Source organism: Notamacropus eugenii, chromosome 3 (genome assembly GCF_028372415.1).
Source record: "Notamacropus eugenii isolate mMacEug1 chromosome 3, mMacEug1.pri_v2, whole genome shotgun sequence".
Classification (NCBI taxonomy): domain Eukaryota; kingdom Metazoa; phylum Chordata; class Mammalia; order Diprotodontia; family Macropodidae; genus Notamacropus; species Notamacropus eugenii.
This window is the reverse complement of record NC_092874.1, coordinates 293,386,901-293,409,846: the sequence shown is the minus strand read 5'-3', so window position 1 is coordinate 293,409,846 and position 22,946 is coordinate 293,386,901. Positions and strand designations below refer to the sequence as shown.

Genomic DNA, 22,946 nt, shown 5'->3' with positions numbered 1-22,946 from the left:
AAAGCTGATGTTGGCGTTACTGGAGTGTAACCCTGTTTGGAGAGAGAAGCAGTTCTTTTGGTAATGCTACTTAACTGAATAAAGTGACCACTAGGGGAGAGACAGTCCCTTCCCCTCCTTTCCTTTCAGCAGACTGAAATCACAGCCTGCCTTCCTTCAAGACCGGCTCCAATAAGGCCTGTTGAGCACCTGCTTGTGTAGGCCTTGTGTGAGGCCTTGGCAATGTCCATCTTGAGAGACTTGGAAGCTCCATGAAGCAATTGGGGCTTCTTTTATCAGAAACCCATTTAATGAACCCAGATACATGACTCTGTTGGTTCCTTCCCTCTGGTCCCATTAGAGTTTTCTTCTTAAGCTTTGGACCTTTGTGGTGTCCAAATCGGGAAGCATCTGGAACAAAACCACTTGGGATTTGAATCTAGACTCCACTCTTTGAATTGGTGTAGGGAGATGTATTGTCCTCCTCATCCTGTTTTCAGCACATTAGATATTCTTAGGTGTTATTGGGTTTTGCTACAAGGTCAAACAAGCTCAGCACTAGGGACACCTGGAGCAAATTCATTTGAGCCAGGGAAAGGCTTGGTGGTGGTCTGGGGTATTCCCACTCTGGTGTGGTGAGGGATTCTCATCGGTTTGTTCACAAGTGTGGAGCTGGAGGGCCCTTCAGAGGTCATGTGGTCCTGCCTGATCCTTTTACTGATGAGAACAATAGGGCTCAGGCTAGTTAAGTAAACCATGTGCCTGAGGGCATACAGGTGGAGCCTGCTGGTGTCCAACCAGGCTTTCCCACTTGACCATGATGCCTTCTTAATGTGGAGACACAGGTCTTGGGAAGGTGAGGCTGATTGCCTGGGATACCAAGGGTGTTCAAAGGGGCTAAGGTTGGCGTTAGGGTGGAGAAGACAACACCGAGCCAGCTGCTAAATGTGTTGGGACAGCAATTAAGGAACAAGGGATATGACTTCTCTTCCAGGTCCCCAAATGTCAGGGGGTATGAGAGTGATGCTAGCTTTAGAGAATGTGCCAGGAGATATGCTTACAGGAGAAGAAATGCAGAATAACAGCAGATCATGGTGCCAGAGGTGGGAAGGAGGGGAAACTGAGGTCCAGAGAAATGGAGTGACCTGCCTTAGCTCACACAGGTGGTGGAGCCCAAATTCTGTGCCATAACTGGCACATGAGAGTCCCAAGGGCATGTTGGAAGGGAAGGGCAAAAGAGGGTGAATGATCAGCATGTCATAGACTTAATAGCTTGTATTGTTTAATAACACTAGTAATAATAGCTAATATTTATATAGCATTTCTTACATTCTAGGGCCCAAGGTAAGCATTTTTCAAACATTATTTCATTTGATCCTCACATTTACTCTTGGATTCGGATATAAGGGCTTTTATTATCCCCATTTTACAGCTAAAGAAACTGAGGGAGATGGGGTCACAGCCAGTAATTGTCTGAGTCTAGATTTGAACTCAGGTCTTCTAAACTCTAGGCTCAGCGCTTGATCCATTGTGTCCCCTGCTGCTTCCACATTAGAGCTCCCTCAATCAGACAGCAGAGGAAGCCAAAATGACATATTGTCTTAGGTCTCCCATGTGCTGTGATGGTCAGAGCTTAGAAGAGAACTGAGGTCTCTTGACCATAGTCAGACCGTCCTGTGTTAGGTAGATCTTTTAGATATCAGAAGGAATTGGAAAGCAGCCAACATCATTCTATTGTGTGTGGGTGCGCATACAACTGTCTAGCGCATAGACTGATCAGTGCTTTCTCTGCATCCTAGGGTGGTCTCTGATATGTCTGTTAAGCTCTTAAGCAAGCACCACTAGCATAAAACTGTTGTCTCCCCATTTGCCCACTCCTAACTCAACTGGACCAAAGCGTATTTCTTTCAGGCATAGGCTTGTGTGGATCTTTGTGATTGATTTTGAATCTGGGAGCGAATGAAATGGTATCTTTGTTTTCTTCCTAGGCTAAGGAGGCTCAGTGTGTGACTGCAAGCTCATTTAGCCCAAAAAAAGGGATTCCAGCATTTTAAGTTTTCTGGTTAATTAGAACCAGCCTTCTTCCTTGCCCTTCTCTTTCTGGTTCAAAATTTCCTAAAACCTTCTGTCCCCACTGGGGATCCATAGTCTTGGTCTTTACCTATTTTTAATTATTTTAAATTAGTTTTTATTTTAAATGAAAAATGCTTTAGAAACCTTGAAAGTGTGATGTAATTGTGAGCCATTCTGATAAGTACAGGCCGTTTCTTTCTTTCTTTTTTTTTTTTTTAAAACTTAAACTTAGATTGGTGGTGTGAGGATGATCCTTAGGGACCAGACTGGCCTCTTCAGGGCTAAGATGTGCATGTGAATCACAGTTTGCTTCTTTTGGCCTCTGTGGGCATCATGATGTGGCCTGGTAGAACACTGCAGGAGCCCAGTTGGGCCTACTTATCCTATTTATACAAAAATCCCAGTAATTGGATTCACCTTTCAGTGCATACCTCTGTATGGAAATTTAGACCTGGATGTTACTTGTGGATTAGGTTTTTGTTTTTTTTTTTTGCCTTTAGTATGGTCAGCATAATTTATATTTCTCTGACTAAGCATCCTTCTGAAAATGGATTTTTTTCCATTTTCAATCCACTTTCATCTTTCTGCAAGTATATCCTTATTCTGAATCATACAGAAGATTTGCTATGATCTGATCTTGACCAAGAGCATCTCCAGGAGCTTTTATAGCTTATGCTTTTCTGTAATGGTAGAGTGCAGAAAGATTCTGGTTCCTTGAGAGTTTGCTGTACCACAACATGATTTTGTCAGGAAGGGGCACTGTGGAAAGAGCCTTGGTATTGGCCTACATCCAAGCCTCACTGGGGACCCCATGGGCCACCAAATTGTTTGAGCTAATGCTTTCCGTACCCATTTCCCAATATTATCACAAGCACAGTGGTGAGGGAGCTTTTTCAAGTGCTGTAGAAATGTGAATGATCCTACAAAGGTGGATGTGAGCCTGTGTAACTGGAGCTCATATGAATGCTGCTTTATCTGATGTCTTGTTTTCTTCCTTCTATTTGGCAGGTCCTAGCTAGGAATCAAGATGGCCCAGCAAGCTGCTGATAAGTATCTCTATGTGGACAAGAACTTCATCAACAACCCACTGGCCCAGGCCGACTGGGCGGCCAAGAAGCTGGTCTGGGTCCCTTCCGAGAAGAATGGCTTTGAGCCTGCTAGTCTCAAAGAGGAAGTGGGTGATGAGGCCATTGTGGAGCTGATTGAGAATGGGAAAAAGGTCAAAGTGAATAAGGATGACATCCAGAAGATGAACCCCCCCAAGTTCTCCAAGGTGGAGGACATGGCGGAGCTCACCTGCCTCAATGAGGCATCCGTACTCCACAACTTGAAGGAGAGGTACTACTCAGGGCTCATCTACGTAAGTACTCATACTGAAACCATTGAGGGGTATGTAGAAACGTGGGACTGGTAAGAAAGTGGCCCCTACCTGAGCCTGTGCCCCATGAGAACTTGGGGAATGCTACGGGGAATGGGGAAGGTGCTTGGTCTTTGACATTGGAACTCTTTGTGTAATGTTGGGAACAGTATCCTTTTGCAGGAAACAAGAAGCACCTTCCAAACCAAACAAGCTATTAAGAAAGGTCTTCCCATCCAACAGCTGGCTTTTCTCTCACTTCTGGACCTGGTAGGCCCACCTGGCTGTGTCCACCAGGCCCCTCCCGAGACAGGTGATGCTGGCTCTGCCTCTCTTCCACTCAGTCCTTTCTCACTGTGGGCCTGCAGGCTAATTTCTCATGAGTATCATTTTAGTAGACTGCTCTGTCCAAGTGACTCATATCAAAGTAGCAGAATAACCAAGAATCAGAGGATTTAGCTACTCTGTTTCTACTCTTTCGTTTTTCAGATGAAGAAACTGAGTCCCAGAAAAAGGAAGTGATTTGGTCTGTTGCTTATGGATAGGATAGGATCTAATTTGTCACAGGAAAAAGCAGTCTTAAAAATACTAAATAAATGAAAAACAAATTTTAAAAAAAGAAAAAAAAGCACTCAAGCTCTCATTTGAAGAAATGGGGAGGTCACACTGCCCTTGGTAGTCTGGTTTATTGAAGCTTTTAGGACTCTTATTACTGGGACGGTCTTGTCAATGGAGAATCTCGAGCTTCTGCCCTCCTCTGGTTTTTCAGAACGGCCATCAGTCACTCTTAGAACAGTTATTAAGATAATTCTGCTCCACAGTCTTCAGATTTTGGAGCTGGAGGGTAAGGGAATTGAGGGATCCCCTGCTGCGACATCTTAATGTTTTTCATAAGTAATGTGGTGAATGAATGCCTTTTGTTTATATGTCAGGGCCCATTCTGGAAATCCCCACCTTCTTCTGTAACAAAGACAATGACATCCAGACATGGGGTGACATCCAAGCCTCACTGGGCCTTTTCCCATCTAGACAATCAAGTTTGAAAAGGAAAGTGATAAGATCTAGGACTTGCCCAAGCTTCTGAAGGGACCCCAAACTGAAGTGAGAAGTAGGTTGAGAAGTCCCAGCTCTGTCACCTAGGGTGACTTGACTTTGAATTGAGCTTCACCAGCCTTTACTTTATCATCTGCAATATGAGGATGCCACAGGTTAGTCTGAGGAATTGCAGAGTGGCTGTAGAAATAGAATGCGGCTTCTCCTGACTTGGAGAAGTGGATCCAGCCTACTGCAGGAGATGTATGAGTATTGAACCCTGGGTTTGGATCCCTGTATTCTAGTCCCAGCTCCATCCCTAAAATGCAGGGCTACACAGGGACTTCTCTAGGCCTTGGTTTTCTTGTTTGTTAGGTGAGGGGGTGCACCAGGTGATCTCCAAGGTCCCATTCAAATGTAGAGTTTTGTGATTCCTCCTTATATTTTAGTTATGGAATGGAAATCCTAGATAATCTAGTCCCTTGCACCAGTGCTAGGAATTTTTAACTCCTTTTCCCTGTGTCATCTTTTGATTCCTGAACCCTGAATTTTTCTTCTCCCCAACTTGGTTTTCTACATCTTATATCCATTCACTGTTTGGGGCATAATCATACAGTAGAAGAGCACACAGTTTTGTCCAGTTACTTGTTTTCTCTTTGCCCCCTCCATACCTCTTTGCTAGTAAATCTCACCTAACAATCCCAGCATATCTGTGACTCCCACAGTAAATAGTGACATTTAGTGGCTGCCCTTTTGGACCCTTTGATCATTTTCTCTTAGGCTTACTTACTATAAAAGCAAGCACCCTGACACCTCCAGAATGGCCTGCTATCACAGGTTCTTAGATCTGCTTTTCTAAAAGGAAAGCAACTTTTGAGGGATCAACAATATACTTTAATCAAGCATATATATCATTCACTTAGTTCAAGGGAAAAGTCAGCACCCTGAACTTCAGAGAAAATACTGAGAAATAAGGACCAACAGACAGGGCTTCCAACTGTCTGACCGTGAGCAATACATACATCACAGATCAACAGACAGATCCAGCTGACTGACCATTACATACATACATATCAGAGTAAGAAGCACCAGCATCTGGGTATTCAAAGGGTGGGAGTGGGTCTTTAGAGGCTGCTCAGAATTTGACCAAACACTTCCAGTGAGTAAGCCCAAAGTGAAACCTCACCTCAGGATATTTATACACTTCAGAGCCAGAGGGCATCACTACCCTTGAGAGCCAGTGCATTAGAAATGAACAAAGGGTTAATCAAGCTTCCCTTCATGGGCAGGCCCATCAGTGGGGGGAGGGGAGGGGAGAATCTTTTAACTCATTAGCATTACACTTACCCACTCTTTGGATCCAGCCACTGACTGAGGTCACAGACTCTGCTATTTGTTGCTGCCCTTGGTTTGCTCTTGTTGAAGCTGATGAGCATTCTTTGCTCTAGGTTCAGGCTTCCTTCCTTCCACTGGGGCTGCTGGGGTGCTGGGCATATTCCCCATAATGCCTCTGGATGTCCAGTAGGACTCCCTTGGCTCTGCTCCAGGCTGTTTTTAGCTTCTATGGAATAGAATTCCCAATAGGGAAAACAATTCAGATGTGAAAAGGGCGGCTTCATCTAGCAGAGCTCATGTATTCTAAAGGGTTTGAAGCCAAAACAAAACAAAAATCACGCAGTAGGTGCTATTATTATCCCCATTTTCTGGTTGAGAAAACTGAGGTAGACAGAGGTTAAGTGACTTCCCCAGGGTCACACAGGAAGTAATCTTCATCTGTGGAGGTGACTAGGTCTCAGAGACTGGACAATATAGAGAGGAGGTTCCTGTCATAGAGCAGACTGTGCCTTCTGAGGTCCCTTCCGGTTCTGCAGTTCTGTGATCTTGGGCTCAATGGCTTTAGGAGGCTGACCATTGAGAACCATATCTGTACCCTGGTAGTCTCCCAAGACTGACATCTCACTGTAAAATGCTGAAGCCAAGACCTGGACCTTTGGTAATTCATTACTCCTTAGTCATGAGCCTAAGTATTTTGCCCCTTTCTGTGGGATGGTTGGGTTGGAATATCCTCCAGAGGTAAGGAACTCTTCCCCTCCTGCTGTCATGGAGCCATGAGCATAATGTTTTCACAATGTTAGTGAAATTAGTGAATTGGAGAATGTTTGAACGTGGCCAGATGGTGCCATAGTGCACACAGTACAGGAAGACTCATCTTCATGAGTTCAGATCCAGCCTCAGAGACTTAGTAGCTATGTGACGCTGGGCAAGTCACTTAACCCTGTTTGCCCTGAATTTCCTCACCTATAAAATGAGCTGGAGAAGGAAATGGCAAAAATACCCCATTATCTTTACTAAGAAAACCCCAGATGGGGTCACAAAGAGTCAGACATGACTAAAAACAAAACAACTGGGCAACAACAAAAAAGGTCCCATGAGACAGCTGGTGGTACAGTGGATAGAACACTGGACCTGGATTCAGGAAGACCTGAGTTCAAATGTGACTGCAGACACTTACGAGCTGTGTGACTCCAGGCAAGTCACTTAATCCTGTTTGCCTTAGTTTCCTTACTTATAAAATGAGTTAGAAAAGGAAATGGCAAAGCATTCTAGTGTCTCTGCCAAGAAAACCCCAGAAGGGGTCACAGATGTGACTGAATATCTGAACATCAAAGAATTTAAAGACCTCTAGTCCAATCTCCTCATTTTACAGGTCAGAAAACTGAGGCCCAGAGGTTGTCACTTGTCCTGGTACATTCTGGTACATCTAAACAGAGCTCAGACTAGAGAATCAAGGTCTGGACCACAGTTCCTGCCCTACAGAACCTGGTGGTTCTGGAAAGACCAAATGTGAACCATGTACAGACAATGTATAGTTGGCAGGGGGACCAGGACCCGTGATGTCACTGGATGTCATTGGTATACAGCATTCCTGTAGTTTGCAGTCCTAGAGAACAGCTGAGGCCTAAGGAGATTGAATGACCCACTTAGGACATCAGAGCTCTCAGAATTCAAAGCCACCCCTGGCTCCCTAAGAGATCAATTCTAGGGCATGCCTGTGCAGCCTGTGACCCATGAACCCACCAGAGAATTTTGGGCGGCCTCTCCATTTTTTGCAGGCCGTACCAGTGGGCCACAGGTTGTCCAGGCCTGGTTTAGGATTTGCCATGTGCTTATACAGTGTGTCCCAAAAGACTTAGTGCTATTTTAGGCTTTAATAACTTCAGAAGTGTAATTACTACAGGCTTACTGAAAATAGTACAGATAACAAGGGTAAATTTTAAAATATTGGTATGTTTCTGAAATTTCACATAACCACCATCTTATGCTGTACGTCATCCTAGTCAATGGTGCTGTAATAGTAATGATTATAGCCCTACTACCCGCCAGGTGCTGTGCTAACAGTTACATGGCACTTAGCCGGGCCAGGCCCTGTCCTCAGTGCTTTGGGAATCTCTTGTGCATGTGATTTGATCCTCATAAGAACCCTGGGGGTTGTTGCTGTTGTCATCCACTTTTTTACAGTTGAGAAAACAGAGGTCAAGTTTCTTCTTACCATCACAGGTCCTCCTGATTCTAGGCCCAGAGCTCTGTTCTTCTGCACCACTTGGATTATATTTGTAACCCTAGCATTAAGAGCATCCAGAGGGGGAGGTTTTGATGCATATATGACCATTTCAATGTGAACCTTCAAGAAAAAAAATTCTTGTGGAGATAGGTCAGGTGACCAAGGCCACCAAGCCGGAGTCCTTTGTGGAGTGACAACGTTGCTCTTCTGAATTGTGCTGGACACTTGGATCCCCAGCTCAGGTGCGATTGGGGTCATGGTTTCCTTGTTTATGAGATGAAGAATTTGCATGAATTGGTTTCCATGGCCCTTTGGAGTTGGTGGTACTAGGTGACCAAGTTCTCATCAGGCTGTGCCGGCAGTGTGAAGGTTTGGGGCCTCATGGATCTTTCAGCTTGCTTCTCTTTCCCTTGGGGAGTCCTGGGCTTATTCTTACACATCACCTGGGCAGCATCAGTCTCATGGACTTGGTTTAGTGTGAATCTTAGCACCTCTGCAAGTCTTGAGTTTTTCTGTGAAGGAATAAGGCTTTTATGTGAAGATTGTCTGCCACATGAAGGACACTCACAGGTGGTCACAGCAGTGACAAAGTCAGCCCCTTTTCCTTTTCCTCTAGGCCTTGACCTTCTGTAGTTCTGTAGCCCAAGGGTTGACAGTCTTCACTGGCAGGGAGTTATGGTCTTCAGAGGGGATCCTAGGAGGAGAGGTACATTTGCCTGGCATCTGTCTGCAGATGAGCCCAAAAATGTGCATGTATAGAAATGCTCTTGACTTAACAGTGTCATCAAAAGCACTGGGTCTGCTCCTGACTGTGCCTGCAGGGGCATCTCTGATGCTAAAATGAGTAAAGTGCCTGCCACTTGGATTCCATGCCGGACCTATGAGGAGTGCCTGGCTCCGGCCTCTTCTTTCTGGAATGAGCAGCGGGTTGGGGACTCTCCCTTGGAAGGCTTGGCCTTGGGGATTTCTCAGACCCTTGTCATGAAGGTTTTTTGGTCTTTTTTTTTTTTTTTGCTAGCCACAGGCATCCGAATCTGGGTGCTGTTCCCCTCCCTGGGCTCCCCTCCTGAAAACAGACACCACATGAGTTCTCTTGTCTCAGACTCCACTGTAGATGACTTGGCCTAGTGGGAGCACCCTCAGTCACAAAAGCTTTTGCTTTGGAGGGACACTGCCATCCATTCATTTCCCTTCCTTTTCCATGAGCCACGGTACCCAGTTAGTGACCTGGGTTGAGTTAGATCCCTGGGAACTAGCACAAACCATGGACAATTAACTAAGTAGTGAGTCCAGAGAAGTCAGATTCCCCACTCCCCAAGTACAGCATTCTTTTGACCAGTTCTAGAGTGTTGCCTTGACAAAGAGCCTATTGCCTGGAGAACTAGGCTGCGCTGCCTCACACTTGGTTGGCATTCCTGAATGCCATGGTTGCATACCAAGGGACAGCCCTAGTGCCACACATGTGCCAAGGCCGTGAGGGCCTCCTGGAAATAGCACCACTCAGGGCCCACACACACAGCACAGATCTGCATTCAGCACAGCTGATTTCAGAACGGGCTGAGGAAGAACAGTGTTGGACCCTCCACTGTCCTTATTCCTGGAGATAATCAACTATTTGTTTTCCTCCAACTGCTCTCTGCAAGGGCTCAGGAAAGCGCCAGACACTAGAGAAGACTAAATGGGATACTGCTGGTATCCTCCATTAACAGAAGGCCTGAGAGGGTGCTGGACCACCCTCCCCAGATGGCTTAGATTTAAGGTTTCTTCAATAGACTGCAAAGCCAGGGATATGTTCCCCAGGAGCCTGGGAGCAGTAAGCCACTGAACAGCTGTGAAATGCTCACGCTTTCATCTTGCAACTGCCAAGTGCTAAAGGCCCATGGTCATGAGTTTGGAATGTGCTTCAGACAGATGTTCTAGGGACCCAACTTCTGGCAGTGAAGAGTGACCACAGAGTTCCTTTGGGTTCTAAGTTCCATGCACCCATTTCATCTAATTAAAGGGTTGGCTCATCATGCCCTGCTGAAAGCCTTGCCCCCATAAGTGGGTGCACAGCGTCTCCATTCTACCCCTCAATGTCCAGGAGCTGTGGGCAGTCAGTGCCATTATGCCTACACAGGCTCACAAGGGATCTGCTCCCAGTGCCAGGGCCATAGAGGCCTTTTGTGTTCTCATGGCCACAAACTCAGCCCTCCTAGAAATGAGGCACTGAGAGGGGAGTGAATTAGTCACACTTCTCACAATGCCAGGAAAGTACACTTAATAAAAACTCCCCAGGTACTATAATAAGGGACCTGGGTTTTGTAAACTGATTGCTTATGGAAAAGGAGAAAGAAACAAGTGAAAGGGGCAGCCTCCCCCCAGCCAAGGTTTAGTCTATCACAAGCCTTGTGCCCACAGGTGCTCCCAGTGGGCCAAAGTTATCCATGGTACAGCTCTAGCAGCCAAGTCACACGGACGAGCCTTGGGAGGGGGCTGGCAACAGAGCGAAAAATGACAATGGCCTGAAAATCCTCATCAGAAGGGAACTTGGGGAACTGGAGGGAGAGACCTGGGTTCTCTTGGTTGGCCCAGCACTCACTCAGGCCTTCCCTTAATGCAGGATACCAGCAGTATCCCATGAATCTTCATTATGTGGTTCTTTCCTGAACCCTTGCAGAGAGCAATTGGATGGAAAACAAATGGCTACAACTTTCTCTTGTAGGCCTTGGCCTCCTTGTGGATAGACCTAAGGGATTGAGGTAGATGTCAAAGATCCTTCTTCAGTCTGGTGGAGGCAGGAACCAGGAGTGTGACGCAGTGGCATTACATTAGCCTAGAATAGGTGTTGACTGGCACCCTCTGATACTGGGTCAAGATATGCTTCCAGAACATACACATCCTAATGAAAAACCTTCATTGTGGGCTAGTTCACATACTGGTCCATGGCAGCTCCAACCCTGTTTCCTATGAACACAGTGACGCATTTTCAGATGAAAAGCCTGTTATACCAAGTTTAGGTTCTTTGCTTTACAATGTGGCTCTGAGGTAGCAGGTAGAGTGCTAGACTTGGGAGCTGTGAAAAACTGGGTTCATATCCTGCCTTGAGTACTTAGGAGCTTTGTGACCATTGGTAAATCATTTAACATCTTTGAGCCTTAGCTTCCTCATCTGCAAAATGGGAATAATGGGGATTACATGAGTTAATACATGTCAAATCTTTCCAAATCTTGAAGTGCTATGTAAGCTAGTATTACTTTGAATTTGACCAATTGCGTTATTATTTTTGAAGTGTGATGCACAGGTTTGCATATAAAGATGGCACAGTCACATAGAGTACAAAGGACTGTGAATCTGACATGAGGGGATGAAGTTGGTACCAAGCCAGTGCTGGCTTTGGAACCAAGGAAAGAGCCACGCAGGCTTTGAACATGAGTGCCTGAGTTGGGCCAAAGAACTTGGGCAGTGTTAGATGCTTCATTTTTCCATGTTAGGCCAGTCTAGATACATCCCTGTCTTCTTGGGAAAATAGCAACTATCAGAGGAGGAGGCCTAGACTTGCATCTAGAGACTTAGATTCAAATGCAGGCCTGATCCCTACTCTCTGTGGGACTGCCTCTCTCCTCATGTTTAAAATGAGCCTTAAAATTCTTTTGCTCACAAGTTCTTGGGAAGAAAGCTGTTAGCCTTGAAAGTACAAGACCTGTGGTAGTGGTCTAGAATTTCCCCGTGATGCGTACTTGGGTGTCAATAAAAATCTGGTGAAGCCTGCAGGAGTTTGTCCCTTATAGTGTTTTTCTTTCATCCAGACCTATTCGGGCCTGTTCTGTGTGGTCATCAACCCTTACAAGAACCTGCCCATCTACTCAGAAGAGATTGTGGAGATGTACAAAGGCAAAAAGCGGCACGAGATGCCCCCTCACATCTACGCCATCACAGACACAGCCTACAGGAGCATGATGCAAGGTGAGTGTGGCCATGGTCACTGGGCTTCAGTCATCCTTGACCTCCTCCTACTTCTGTTTAGAACTGGCATTGACCTAAGTGCTTTCAGCTTTTCAATACCCTCCTTCTCCCTTTTCCCCCTTTTATAAACTACTGATGGCTGAGCAGTGCATCATGGAAAGACCACAAACCAAGACCAAAGAGCCAGGCTTATGTACTGAAAAGATCTCTGGGTGCTGGTGTTTCTAATACCCCTCCTTCATGTAAGAGCCTTCTAAAAAGCATCCTTCCAGATTTTTGCTGTTTTAGAGTTATGCTTTTTTTTAACTAAGCCAGGAATAAAAGCAGATCCTTGCTGCCTCTCCCCCAGAAGGGCAGAATGCTATTAAAATACCATAAGCCCAGTGGACTTGGCCAGAATCTGGGATATTCTTTTCTTCTAAATTGAATAGCTGGGGAAGGGGAAGGTCTTTGCTTATGAACTATGACCCTCCACACATTGTACTGAGATACCAATGTCCTATGAGATCCGGTCCCTATTTCGGGGAAGCTTCATCTCACCATTTCATCCACATGCATTTCTCACTGACCATTCCCACTGTCTGGGCTCTCGTTATGTCTCTGCTGCACTGAAAAAAAGGAAGGAAAATAAATTAAGCTCCTACTATATGCCATTTGATGCTATCAGTATCTCCCTTTTGCATTTGAGGGAACTGAGGCAGACATAGTAAGGGACTTGCCCAGGGTCACTTAGCTCTTAAATATCTGAGACTAGATTTGAATTCAGGTCTTCCTAACTCTAGGCCCAGCTTCTCAGTTCAATTCCACCACTATTAAAGCTGTTTTGCTAGGGTCTGAAAAGGCAAAAATGAAGCAGCAGTTTCTGCCCTCAAGGCTCCTGTATTCTTGCAGGGGTGGAGGGGGGGGGGGGGGGGGAGCTGTAGTAAAGGAAAGAGGAGGGATGGAAGAAGCAAGCCAGCCCAGCTTCTTGTCTTTTGCCACTGGAGTCAGGCCCCCAGCCAGCATTAGCAGCCTTGCCTGTGCCCTTTTGCCGAGTACCAGTCTGATTTCAGCCTCCTCTCACACTCTGCCCTCCCTGAGAGGCCTGGACTTCTATTTTCCCTCTTTCATGCTTTTGCTCCCACTGATGTTTTGGTTTTTCTTCCACTGTTTCCCCTGCCTGGAGCCTCTCCTCCCACAAGACCCTTCTGCCAAAATCCTGCCTCTCTTTGAGGACCCCCCCTTAAAACATTCTCTTGCTTTTCCCCCCAGTAAGTCAGAAATGCTTTTTTCTTGCTCAGTCAGAACTCTGTTTCTGTTGTGGTTCTGCCCCCTTGGGGATTCTGGTTTGTGTTCTTCTTAAATTCTGAACCTTAGTCATTAGCAATGGTCAGAATTCCCTTCTACCACCATCTAAGAGCCGTATTCTACCATAGGCTTTACCAGATAGATGCCCTTTAGTGTCTGACTGATTCCAACCCTGTCTTGTGCCTTTGGATGGCTTTAAGCCCTGTAGTAAACCATGATTAAATGGCTGACATCATACCTTGGGGTTTCATGAGGATGGTTTTTGACCCTCTGTTAGTGTCTCAACAGTGTTAGGGTTGCTCTCCAATTGTGTGGATGGAGCTGCCCTGGGAATTTGAACCAAAGTCTACAAAGAAAGAGACTTGTTTTGAAAACTTGTCATTCCTGTGTTATCTCTTGGAGCCAGAGAATCCCTTGGTGAGCAAGGATTTGCTCTGACAGCCGAACAGGGAGCTGAAGAATTTGACCCTAGCCCCATTATCTCCTTCAGAGCTGTTGAGTGGAAAAATCTTACATGTTAATTGGTTTGAATGCCAGATTCTGGCCAATTCCATTGGGTTTATGGTATTTTAATAGCATTCTGCCCTTCTGGGGGAGAGGCAGCAAGGGTCTGCTTTCATTCCTGGCTTAGGGTAATCCAAGAATGCTTTAACCCTTTGCTCTGTTAATCCATTTCCCTTCCTCTCCCCAGGGCCCTACTCTGTGGTGGCAGCTGAATGGGAAGTGGGCAGTTTCTCAGAGTTTGTGCAAATAGTTCTTTGCCAGTGTCCACACACCACTTAATGACTAACTTACCCTTTTGTATAAACATAATATCATAGAGTGTCAGAGCTGGAAGACTTCTTAGAAATACCTTTGCAGCTTTTAAATGGTGGCCTAGAGAAATTAAATGACATGTCTAATGTTACCCAGTGAATTATTGGTGGACCTGGAATTCAAACTCACCTCTCAGTCCAGTCCTTTTCATCCTTGAGACACGATGGTAGACTGTTTCTTGTGTACTGGGTCTGGTGGCCCATTGGGCCTTCCCTATTGGGTCCCTCTTTGACTCTGGCAGAGGCCACAGCCATCCTGATGGGAAATGGTCCAGGGTTTCATCGGTGTCAGAGCTGTGGGAGAAGGGAATAAAGTGGCTTTCCTCTTCCTGCCATCCATCCATGCTCCTTTTTTTCTTGTCAGCAGCTTTTCAGAACTGTCTTCAGGAGCCTCTCCAGCGAAACCTAGGCCCCTGTCTGAACACTTCAGGGGGCAGCCCAGCAAGTACTTTTGGACAAATTCATTGAGCCTCCTAGTTGGAGGCCACGGTTGGGGAGGGAGCCTGGGGGTGAGGATGACAGCTGCAGGAAGCCACTTAAATTGGAATGTGCTGGCCAGGAGGTGGAGGGAGACCTGCTAATGGCAGCAGGCAGTGCCTTCTCAACACAAAGGACTCACTGGGTGCTGAAGTTCCTGGAGTTAGGCCTCATTGATGGTGGCTCTTCAATCAGGGAGTGGTAGCATTTTTCTTAATCTTTTGGCCCTTCCAGAGGTAGGGGGTGCCCCGTCCTTGTCCCTGGGCCAGCTGCTTGCCTGGAGTCTTCTTTAGCTATAAATCCCACTCGCCTGCTTCCTTTTTATCTCTTATTTTCTTCATTCTCACACCTTAGAGGAGATTCTGGTTTTATTTTTTTACCAGTCAGTGCCTGAACAAATGACATCTTCCTCATGTCACTATTTAGAGATGTCCCCTAGTACACATGGCCACTGCCTATTGGTCTTTACTTTAAAAGGAGCTTAACTGGGAGTTTATCAGACTACAGGAGTCAGAAAACATGAATTCTTGGCCTGTAGTGTAGTCCTAAAGTGACTTTATCCCCTGCCACAGATGAGGGCTTATACCTGAGGATAGGCCCTGGCTCCTGAACTTGGAGAGGCTTAGCCACAGGGTTGAGTTTTTCAGCTATAACAAGCAATTTTCTAAGTCAGTCAGTTGGTCTGTTGATTAGTATTTATTAAGCACCTCCTGTGTGTCAGGCACTGATCAGAGCATTAGAGATACAAAAGAGAGAGAGAGAGACAGATGCCTCAGTTGGTGCTTGCTGGAGTCAGAGTGGGGGGGGGGGGTGGAGGCCTGAGGAATCTGGGGATTCTTCACAGTGGAGAGTGGGAGAGTGTTTGTGGGCAGGTCTGCCCCCAATGACAAAATGAAGTGATCAAGTGGCTAACCTCTGCCTGCTTCCTGTCTCCACAGACACAAGAACAGGCTGGTGACAGCAGGCCTCCTTTGGCTGCAGCCTAAAATGCATCACACAGTCTGCACCTGAAGTGGAGCCTTTTCAGAGATCTGATTTTCAGGTTGCAGTGTTTGAATTGTAGTTAGCTCTGTGCATCCTCCCACTTGGAGAATCTAAAACATTGTTGGATGCTTTAGAATAAGAATTGTTAGAAATAGAATCCACCTTGTTTTGATACAAAACACTCATTAGCAACTCTGGAACCAAGACACCATGCAAGGCGGTGGTCACTGGGAAGGATCTCCTTGAACAGCAGAGCAGCCAGTGTGTGGCCTGAGGGTTTGTGGTCATTGTGGGCCTTACGCCTTCGGTTCTGCTTGCTTCACTCTGCCGCAGTTCATGCAAGTTTTCCCAGATTTCTTTGTATTTATCAATCCTTCTGGCACAGTAAGAGTTCATTATATTCATGCTTTATTCAGCATTTTTGGCACAGCTATCTTACCCGTAAAATTAAAGGATTGGACTAATGATCTCTCCAGTTCCTTCCAGTTTGAATACTCAGTTATTCTCATTTATTTCTCTCTCTTCCTTCTACCCCAAACAACCGTTCCCTTACGTATTCCCCATTCCTGTACCTTTTCCTGCTTGGTGAAGTCAGTCCTTCGTATTTTGATCTTATCTGTTTACCTTTCTGAGTTTTCGCCACCTGAGATTCTGTAGTAAGATAAATGTGGGAAATGAAGGTTCTTGGTGGGGCTGCCAGGCCCCCTTCTTCCCCCCCCACCCCCCCACCCCATTCTCTCCTTTATTATCCTGTCTTAGCTGTTGCTTCTTCTGATTTAACAGCTAAAGTTTTAGAAATGAAGGCTAAGGGCAATCTGTGGATGTTCTCCATTCTAAGAACGATGTTTGGCCTCTCTGCAAAGCTCTCCAGACTTGGAGGAGACTTAACCTGCCCATGTGCCCCTTCTGTTGGGTACACGCTGTGTTGTTAGGATCAGGGCTGGCCTTCTTTCTGGAGGGATACCACTCCTGTCCGAAGGTCGGAACTGGTCAGGAGAATGAACTTTCCTCAGCGAGAGACAGTGCAGAGACTTCAGATGATCTGCGCTCACGCTCAGGGAGGCTGCTTGGGGCCTGGCCCCTTCTCCACGCAGAAGATGGCTCCTCTGGTCCCAGGAACGTCCCAGCTGGGCTTTCTTACCCAGCTGGGCTTTCTTACCCAGCTGTTCTCCTGGCCTTTTCTGAGCCAGGTTTACCAGAAATGTTGTTGCATTTCCTTCACCTTTCTTACCTCAAACCTGTGCCCTGTAATTTAATTGTTCTTCTCTTTAACGCTTTCCTCCCTGGGAGGAACTCATTCTTGGGCCCGCGAAGTGCTGAGTGCCTCCTGAGTGCAGGGTCCCAGGCTACTGCTAGCTTTCCACTTCCTCAAAGGGAGATGTTGGCAGAAGCTGGCAAGCTGAAGTGGGAGGAGCATTAGGTTGGTAATGACCTCACTGCACAGTTGGTTATGCAGTGCTATCCTGTCATGTGATGCAGTGGTGTAGAGCCATGTTAGGCCCTTCTGCCACCTGGCCTGCCTGTGGTTCACTGAGGACCTGCACCTAATACTCTAGCACCCTGTCTAGCCACCCTCGGTGTCTCTTCTCTAGCCATTGTATTGTTGAGAATTCATCTGAACAGAAAACTCCTGTGCGCCATCTTTCACATGGGTTAGTCTGGTGCCACCCCCACCCCCCCCCCACTCCACAGGCATGGGTGGATGGATGGCACTCCCATCGGCATTAGGAAGTTTTTTCTCCCCACAAGTCAGAGCTAGCTCTGTCCTCTGGGGCCGAATAGCCTCCAGTCCTGATGATGGCATTTCAGATACAGCCATCCCAATCCATCATCCTTAAGTCTTTATTTCTGTAGGCAAAACAACTGCAGTTTCTTCACCTGCCTCTGGGTGTGCTGATGTTGTCAAACAGACCCCCTTAGGGTACTGGTCACTCCTTGCTCCTGTGGGCTCTACCTTGTATCCAGATTTGAGACTGGTCCTTCCAGTGTGGCCCTTGCCTATGACATTCCCTACAAACCAGATCAGTAAGAAAAGGAGAGAGGGCAGGTTTGCTTGATTTACCTTCTAAGAGGTTGCTTTCATTTCAGGTGCTCACAAATCCATCCAATGTATCCTAGAAGTTTTGCCTGCCATGTAATCCATGCTCATCATTACAAAATGTAGAATCCATTTTTCTTTCTCTGTTTGAAAATCTAGATGTTTTTTGCTCTCAGGCATCTCTTTTTCATCCCATTGGTTTGATTTTGGACAGTGGACAGCTCTCATACATACCTCCTTCAGCCTGGTGATGCACACCGGGCCTCGGGAGTGGACCTACATTGTTCTTTGCCCATCTTCCCACATACGCAGCCGGGCTTTCAGTTGCCTTGAAACTATTTGGAATTGGAAATTGCCCAGCCTGAAGATCTTTCTCCTTGGTGGAAAGAAACAAGATGAAAGCTAAGCTAGTTCTGCCTTTTCTTCATTATACCCAGTGAGCGGCACAGCAGGGCTTGTCCCTGCTGTTGTCTGTCCCCAGAATAGCTATTAAAAAAAGACCTGTGGTTGGATCTTAGCATTCACTGTGAGCCTCAGCTCGTTGGCAGCATTGGCGTTCCTTCCATTCTTCCAGGAACATGCCCCTCTTCTGTAACCGCTGTCTGTTCTTTGTCTTCGCTGCCATATTCTGCACAGCTTCCTGGGCAGCCCTTTTCAGCAGCATTGCTATCCTCAGGCTGCCTTTCTTGGTTGACCTTTAGGCCATGGGGTAGTACCTGTCCTTTTCTCTGGAGTCCTACAGCATAGGCTATGTCAGACATTCTCACCTCCTACTCTAAGGTGCTGTGCCCACTTCTCCCTAAGGTTCCTTTAGCAATAGTTCTTCCTTATTCATCAGATTGGTAGTTCCAAACCTTCATTGGTTCCTTGTTTCCCTCATCAACCCCCTTGTCTTGTTTTATTGATTTTTTTTTTTTAGAAGGCAGTCAGAGGTCCCTTCTCTCCTGCTACATGGCCATGGAGCAGTCCCTTGAACTGCTGACTCCTATAATCGGGGACTTGGGCCTTCTTTTCCACACCATTCAAACCATGGTCCTCTTTGAGGCAACAGTGCAGGTTGAGATGGAGAACTTTCTGATTAAGGCTCCATGAAACCTGACTCCTGAAGCCACTGCTGACTTGATGTTATTAGTGGAGGAGAATACCACTGGGTTCTGGGAGCTGCCAGGTCAGGCCCCATTTTTCCTGTGTGCTGACTTTTCTTTGGAGAAGGGGGCAGAATCTCATGAAGGACTTGTGGGATGGACTCTGAAATGACTGAAGCTTGTGCTTTGGATGGATCTGGAGAAGGTGAGGGGTCCCCTAGGCAATCTTTACCTGAGCCAGGCTTCCACTCACTTCTCTTCCAAATTAGATTATAAGCTTCTTGGGAATAGAGATGGTTTCAGTGCCTAGCACTTAGTAGGCAGTTAACAACTGCTGTTGGTTGGGTGCCCCTAGATTGGGTCAGTTTTGTGTGAAATCTTCAGACCCAGACTCTGGGTCCTGCTTTAAGGCAGCTCTGTGTTATCTCCTCCAAGGCCAAAGGAGCTCAGACCTCCTTCTCTCCTCTGCTCTGTTGAGCTGGTGCCTCCACCTATGGGCAGAAATGAGGCAAGGTATACTACTGTTGGGTGGGGGCACTGCAGGGTAGGTACGCCCAGACTTTTCTTCAGAGCTCAGATCTGTCTGGCTTGTTGAGGTCTTTCAGCCCTGGACTACTCATACTCTGATCTCCATTGGAACTGCCCCAGCCCCCTCTCCAGAGAATACTGGTTGTAGAGCTCAGACAGGACCATGAGGGATGGTCACCATTTGGTCTTTGAATGAATTAGTCATAGGCAGGGTCTGTGCTGCACTCACTTCCTGCTGGGGTTGACGTCAGTATTCTGTGAACAGCTTGGCTGCCTTTTAAGGCTGTGAATGGGCTCCAGAGCTGCTCTTGCAGAAGAGGGTGATGGGGCCTGGAGGATGTTCTGTCCCTTAGTTGATAGGGAGGCCAACACCTAGGTGTTTAGTCCCCCTGCCCGCCCTCCCCTGCTGAGCACCCTGACTCACCACTGAAGGATGTTACCTCACCTCCATAAGCTCAACACTAAAGTATTTGGGCTTTTAACAGAAAAAACAACCCACTGGGGTATAAATCTAATTGTATCAGAAAAGGTGCTAGTAGCTTAATAGAAGTTTTGGATCCTAGAAGGAAACCCAAAGCAGGCACCTCTGTGAAGGCAGAGGTGCTTTGGTTTTTGCCTCTGAAGAATGAGGAGAATGATGAGAACCTGACACTTTTAAGCTCACATTCATGCCATGAACCTGTTTCTCTGCAGGGGGCTCTCCAGAGGCCCCGTCCATCCCACAAGGATCTTAGCTGAAGGCTGTTCTCCCCATGGGGAGGTACGAGGGCTGTTTGCAGAGAGGCCCTTGTGTCCAGAAGCCCATGTGAGGGCTTGAACCAAGGCACAAAGATTTTTTTTGAAGCATATGGTGGTGGTATTCTTTGAGAAAGGCAAGTGTGGAGAGAGGCTTGTTGAGGATTCAGCATCTGACTAAAGAAGAGCAGACTTGGGTTTGTGTGCTAGATATAGGAAGCACAGTTTGGTAGAAGTGGAGGAGGCAGGGCCAGGCTACTGGCAGGGGTGTGGGATAGAGTGTCTGGGGGACTTATGCCCAGTTTGTAGGTAAAGAAAGAAGACATGTGGCATCACAGATAGAGGGGCTTGCCCAGGGCAGCATGGCAGTGCATAACCATGTTTGGGGGCTTCTTTCCACTGGAGCCTCTCAGGAATTTTGGGGGCTGGCCAAAGCTGAGGGTATAGATGCGAGGCAGCTCTCCCACCGTGCCCACGGGCTCAGCCTTCCAGACTGCACAGAATTCCTTCTTTGCTCCTCCCTGCTTCCTTTAGGGCAAATGACCCAGCAGAACCACATGGAAATTTTAGGCCTTTTTCATGTCTATTAAAAATCTAACTCTTGGCAAGAATAAGTAAACCTCTGCTTACTCTGTTACCTGAAAAGAGAACTGCAGCTGTTTGGAGAAAGGAGATTGAAACATGCTCATGGGATCGTCCCAAATTACAATCAAAGAAAGGCAAGAGTCCTTGGAACTGGGTGGCTGATTCCTGGGCCCAAGTCTGAGCACAAGATGGGTTCCTCCTCTAAGACCCTGAGAAGACCAGGGGAGCATTTTCTTTCTCCTTTCCCTCCCCTCCCCTCTCCTCTTTTTCCCTTACTTTTTCTGGAGTGTTAAAGAGTTAGACCACCCCCCAAGACAGATGCCAGGCACAGTGGGGAGGGCTCGTGGCTTTGTGGGGGCCCACTGGGACACAGAATGGGGAGCCTTTGTGTGATTGGTGAAGCCGTAAGGCCCCTTGGCTTCTCCTCTGGACCCCCGCTTCCTGTTGTCTGTCAGCCCAGCTTCTGATTCCACCTCACACAATTAGAAGAATTCCAACTCTCCCAGGGCCTGGTCGAGTTGGGAAAGCACTTCCTTTTATGGTAGCAGCTGCCTGCCTGCCTGCAGCTGGACTTGTCTGTACTCGCAGGTACATTCCTGTAGGCTTCAGGAGGTAGTGACTAAGCAGGCCTGAAACAGAGGAGCAGGTCCCTGGGGGTGGGAAGGGACAGCTGCAGGAGGCTAGCCTTTTGATGTGGCACCCCCTTCCCCTTCTCACCCTCCCAGATCCTTTTGCTGAATTATCAATGGACTAGGATTGAAGTGATGGTAGGGGCCCACTTAGCCCTGGCCTGTTGACTGTATGCTTACCTTTTGCAAAGGCAGTGACTCAGAGTAGCTATCGTCAGAGGACTGGTTTCATATGCAAGTGAGGCATTAACCACCTTCGGATGTGTTCTCTGAATGTCCAGTTGCCTGAGAGCCATTGTCCAGGCCTTCTGGGCTCTGGACATTCTAGGAAGGGTGATGGAGGCCTCTCCAAGCAGTGTGGTGGTTCCAGCACTGCCCAATAGAGACCTAAGCAGTCGCTTGGGGAGGGAGCTGAGTGCAGAGCCCATACTATTCTTGCTGACACTTCAGGGATTGAGGGAGGTGAGGGAGTCAGCCCCACAGGGCATCTATAGGAGATAGGAGAGGGCAGCCCAGAGCTCCTGACTCAGAGGGCAGATTGCTGGGGGAACCTAATGAAAGACCTGCCTTCCCACTAATTTCTCTTTTCAAACCTGCTCTTAAGCACAGGCAGGTACTAGGTTAAATAACCCCCTCTTCCTTCCAGGGAACTTGACTTAATCCAGGCAAAGGGCACGACCTTTGATAAGGAAAAGTCCAATTTAAGGCCATGGCTACAGGCTTCCCTCGAGGTTTCTCGTGCTTATTCATAAGGCAGAATTGGTGGGAAATTCTAGGCCACGTGTGGGTAATATGCCCCAGAGGTAATAGAAACATTGTTCCTGTCTTCTCTGGCCATCACTTAGCTCAGGCCTGCTGCTTGGGAGGTCCGAGAGGCTGCTTGCCAACAGGGCTGTGTGCTCATGCTGGCTGGGGAGCCCTTGGCAGGACTCCCTTTCCAGGGGCTGCACAAAGGGGCTCATTCTGATCTGTCTCACCCCTGTTTTCTTTGTTTCAGATCGAGAAGACCAGTCCATTCTGTGCACGTAAGTGGGGTTTTGGTCTTTTTTTTTTAAACATCTTGATGCTGTCTTCTGTGTTTTCTTCCCTGTCCTGTTTTCAAGAAGGAGTGGCTTGGTGTGTCATATGAAGAATTTACCTCCTTTTCAGAATGTTTTTGATTCCCGGCTTCCTTTTCCCAAGTGGCAGGGCCATTCAGTGCCACCTGACTTCACTGTGGGGATGGCCTTGATCTCATAGTGAGAGATTTATTTACCTTTCCCCAAGGAGCTGCCAGACAGAAGTCTGCTGGATCTGCTAAGTCACAGCACCACTGCCTCCAAAGAGGAAAGCAGTCCTTCTCTTGCTGAAAGAGTTAAGAATGGTCTAAAACATTTTGTTTTTAGTCCAAGTGAAATTTTGAAGGAACTTAAAGAAGTTTAAGTCCCTTTGACCCTCCCCCCCCCCCCCCCCCCCCCAGCAGCTGCCTGCGATTCATTCCTAAACCATTTAGATATGAAAGCTGCCAAGTGACCTGGTCAAGTTGTGGACACAAATTTACTTCTGCCAGGCCTCCCGAGGACCATGGGAAGCTCTCTAAGCAGGGATTCCACAAAGCAGAGTTTGGCTATAGCTTGCAGTCTGGTCATTAGGGAGATTGGACTCCCATGGCTGTTGAACAGGGTGAAAAGGGAAAGCTTCCTAGACCAGGAGAGAAGCTTTATGAGTCTCTAATAGCAGCCAGAACAGAGAATGACTGTGGGGACTGCTGGGGGATTGGAGGTGGGAGCTGGAGGGTGGGGTCACATGACGTAGGAGGGGTGCCTGCCACCATGACCCCGTTTCCAGTTTGGTGC

At 47.2% G+C, this 22,946-nt stretch overlaps 1 protein-coding gene across 3 annotated transcripts in view; it reads left to right on the top strand.

The window, feature by feature from the left end:
- The window catches only part of MYH9 (myosin heavy chain 9), a 78,502-nt gene that overhangs the window by 24,510 nt on the left and 31,046 nt on the right, over positions 1-22,946 (top strand). For all 3 annotated transcript variants that reach the window (XM_072655929.1, XM_072655932.1, XM_072655931.1), the window contains exons 2-4: positions 3,061-3,412; positions 11,792-11,948; positions 22,109-22,136. In XM_072655929.1, coding sequence (XP_072512030.1) covers positions 3,080-3,412; positions 11,792-11,948; positions 22,109-22,136 — 518 coding nt within the window. In that variant the 5' untranslated portion in view covers positions 3,061-3,079. The remainder of the gene's footprint in view (positions 1-3,060; positions 3,413-11,791; positions 11,949-22,108; positions 22,137-22,946) is intronic.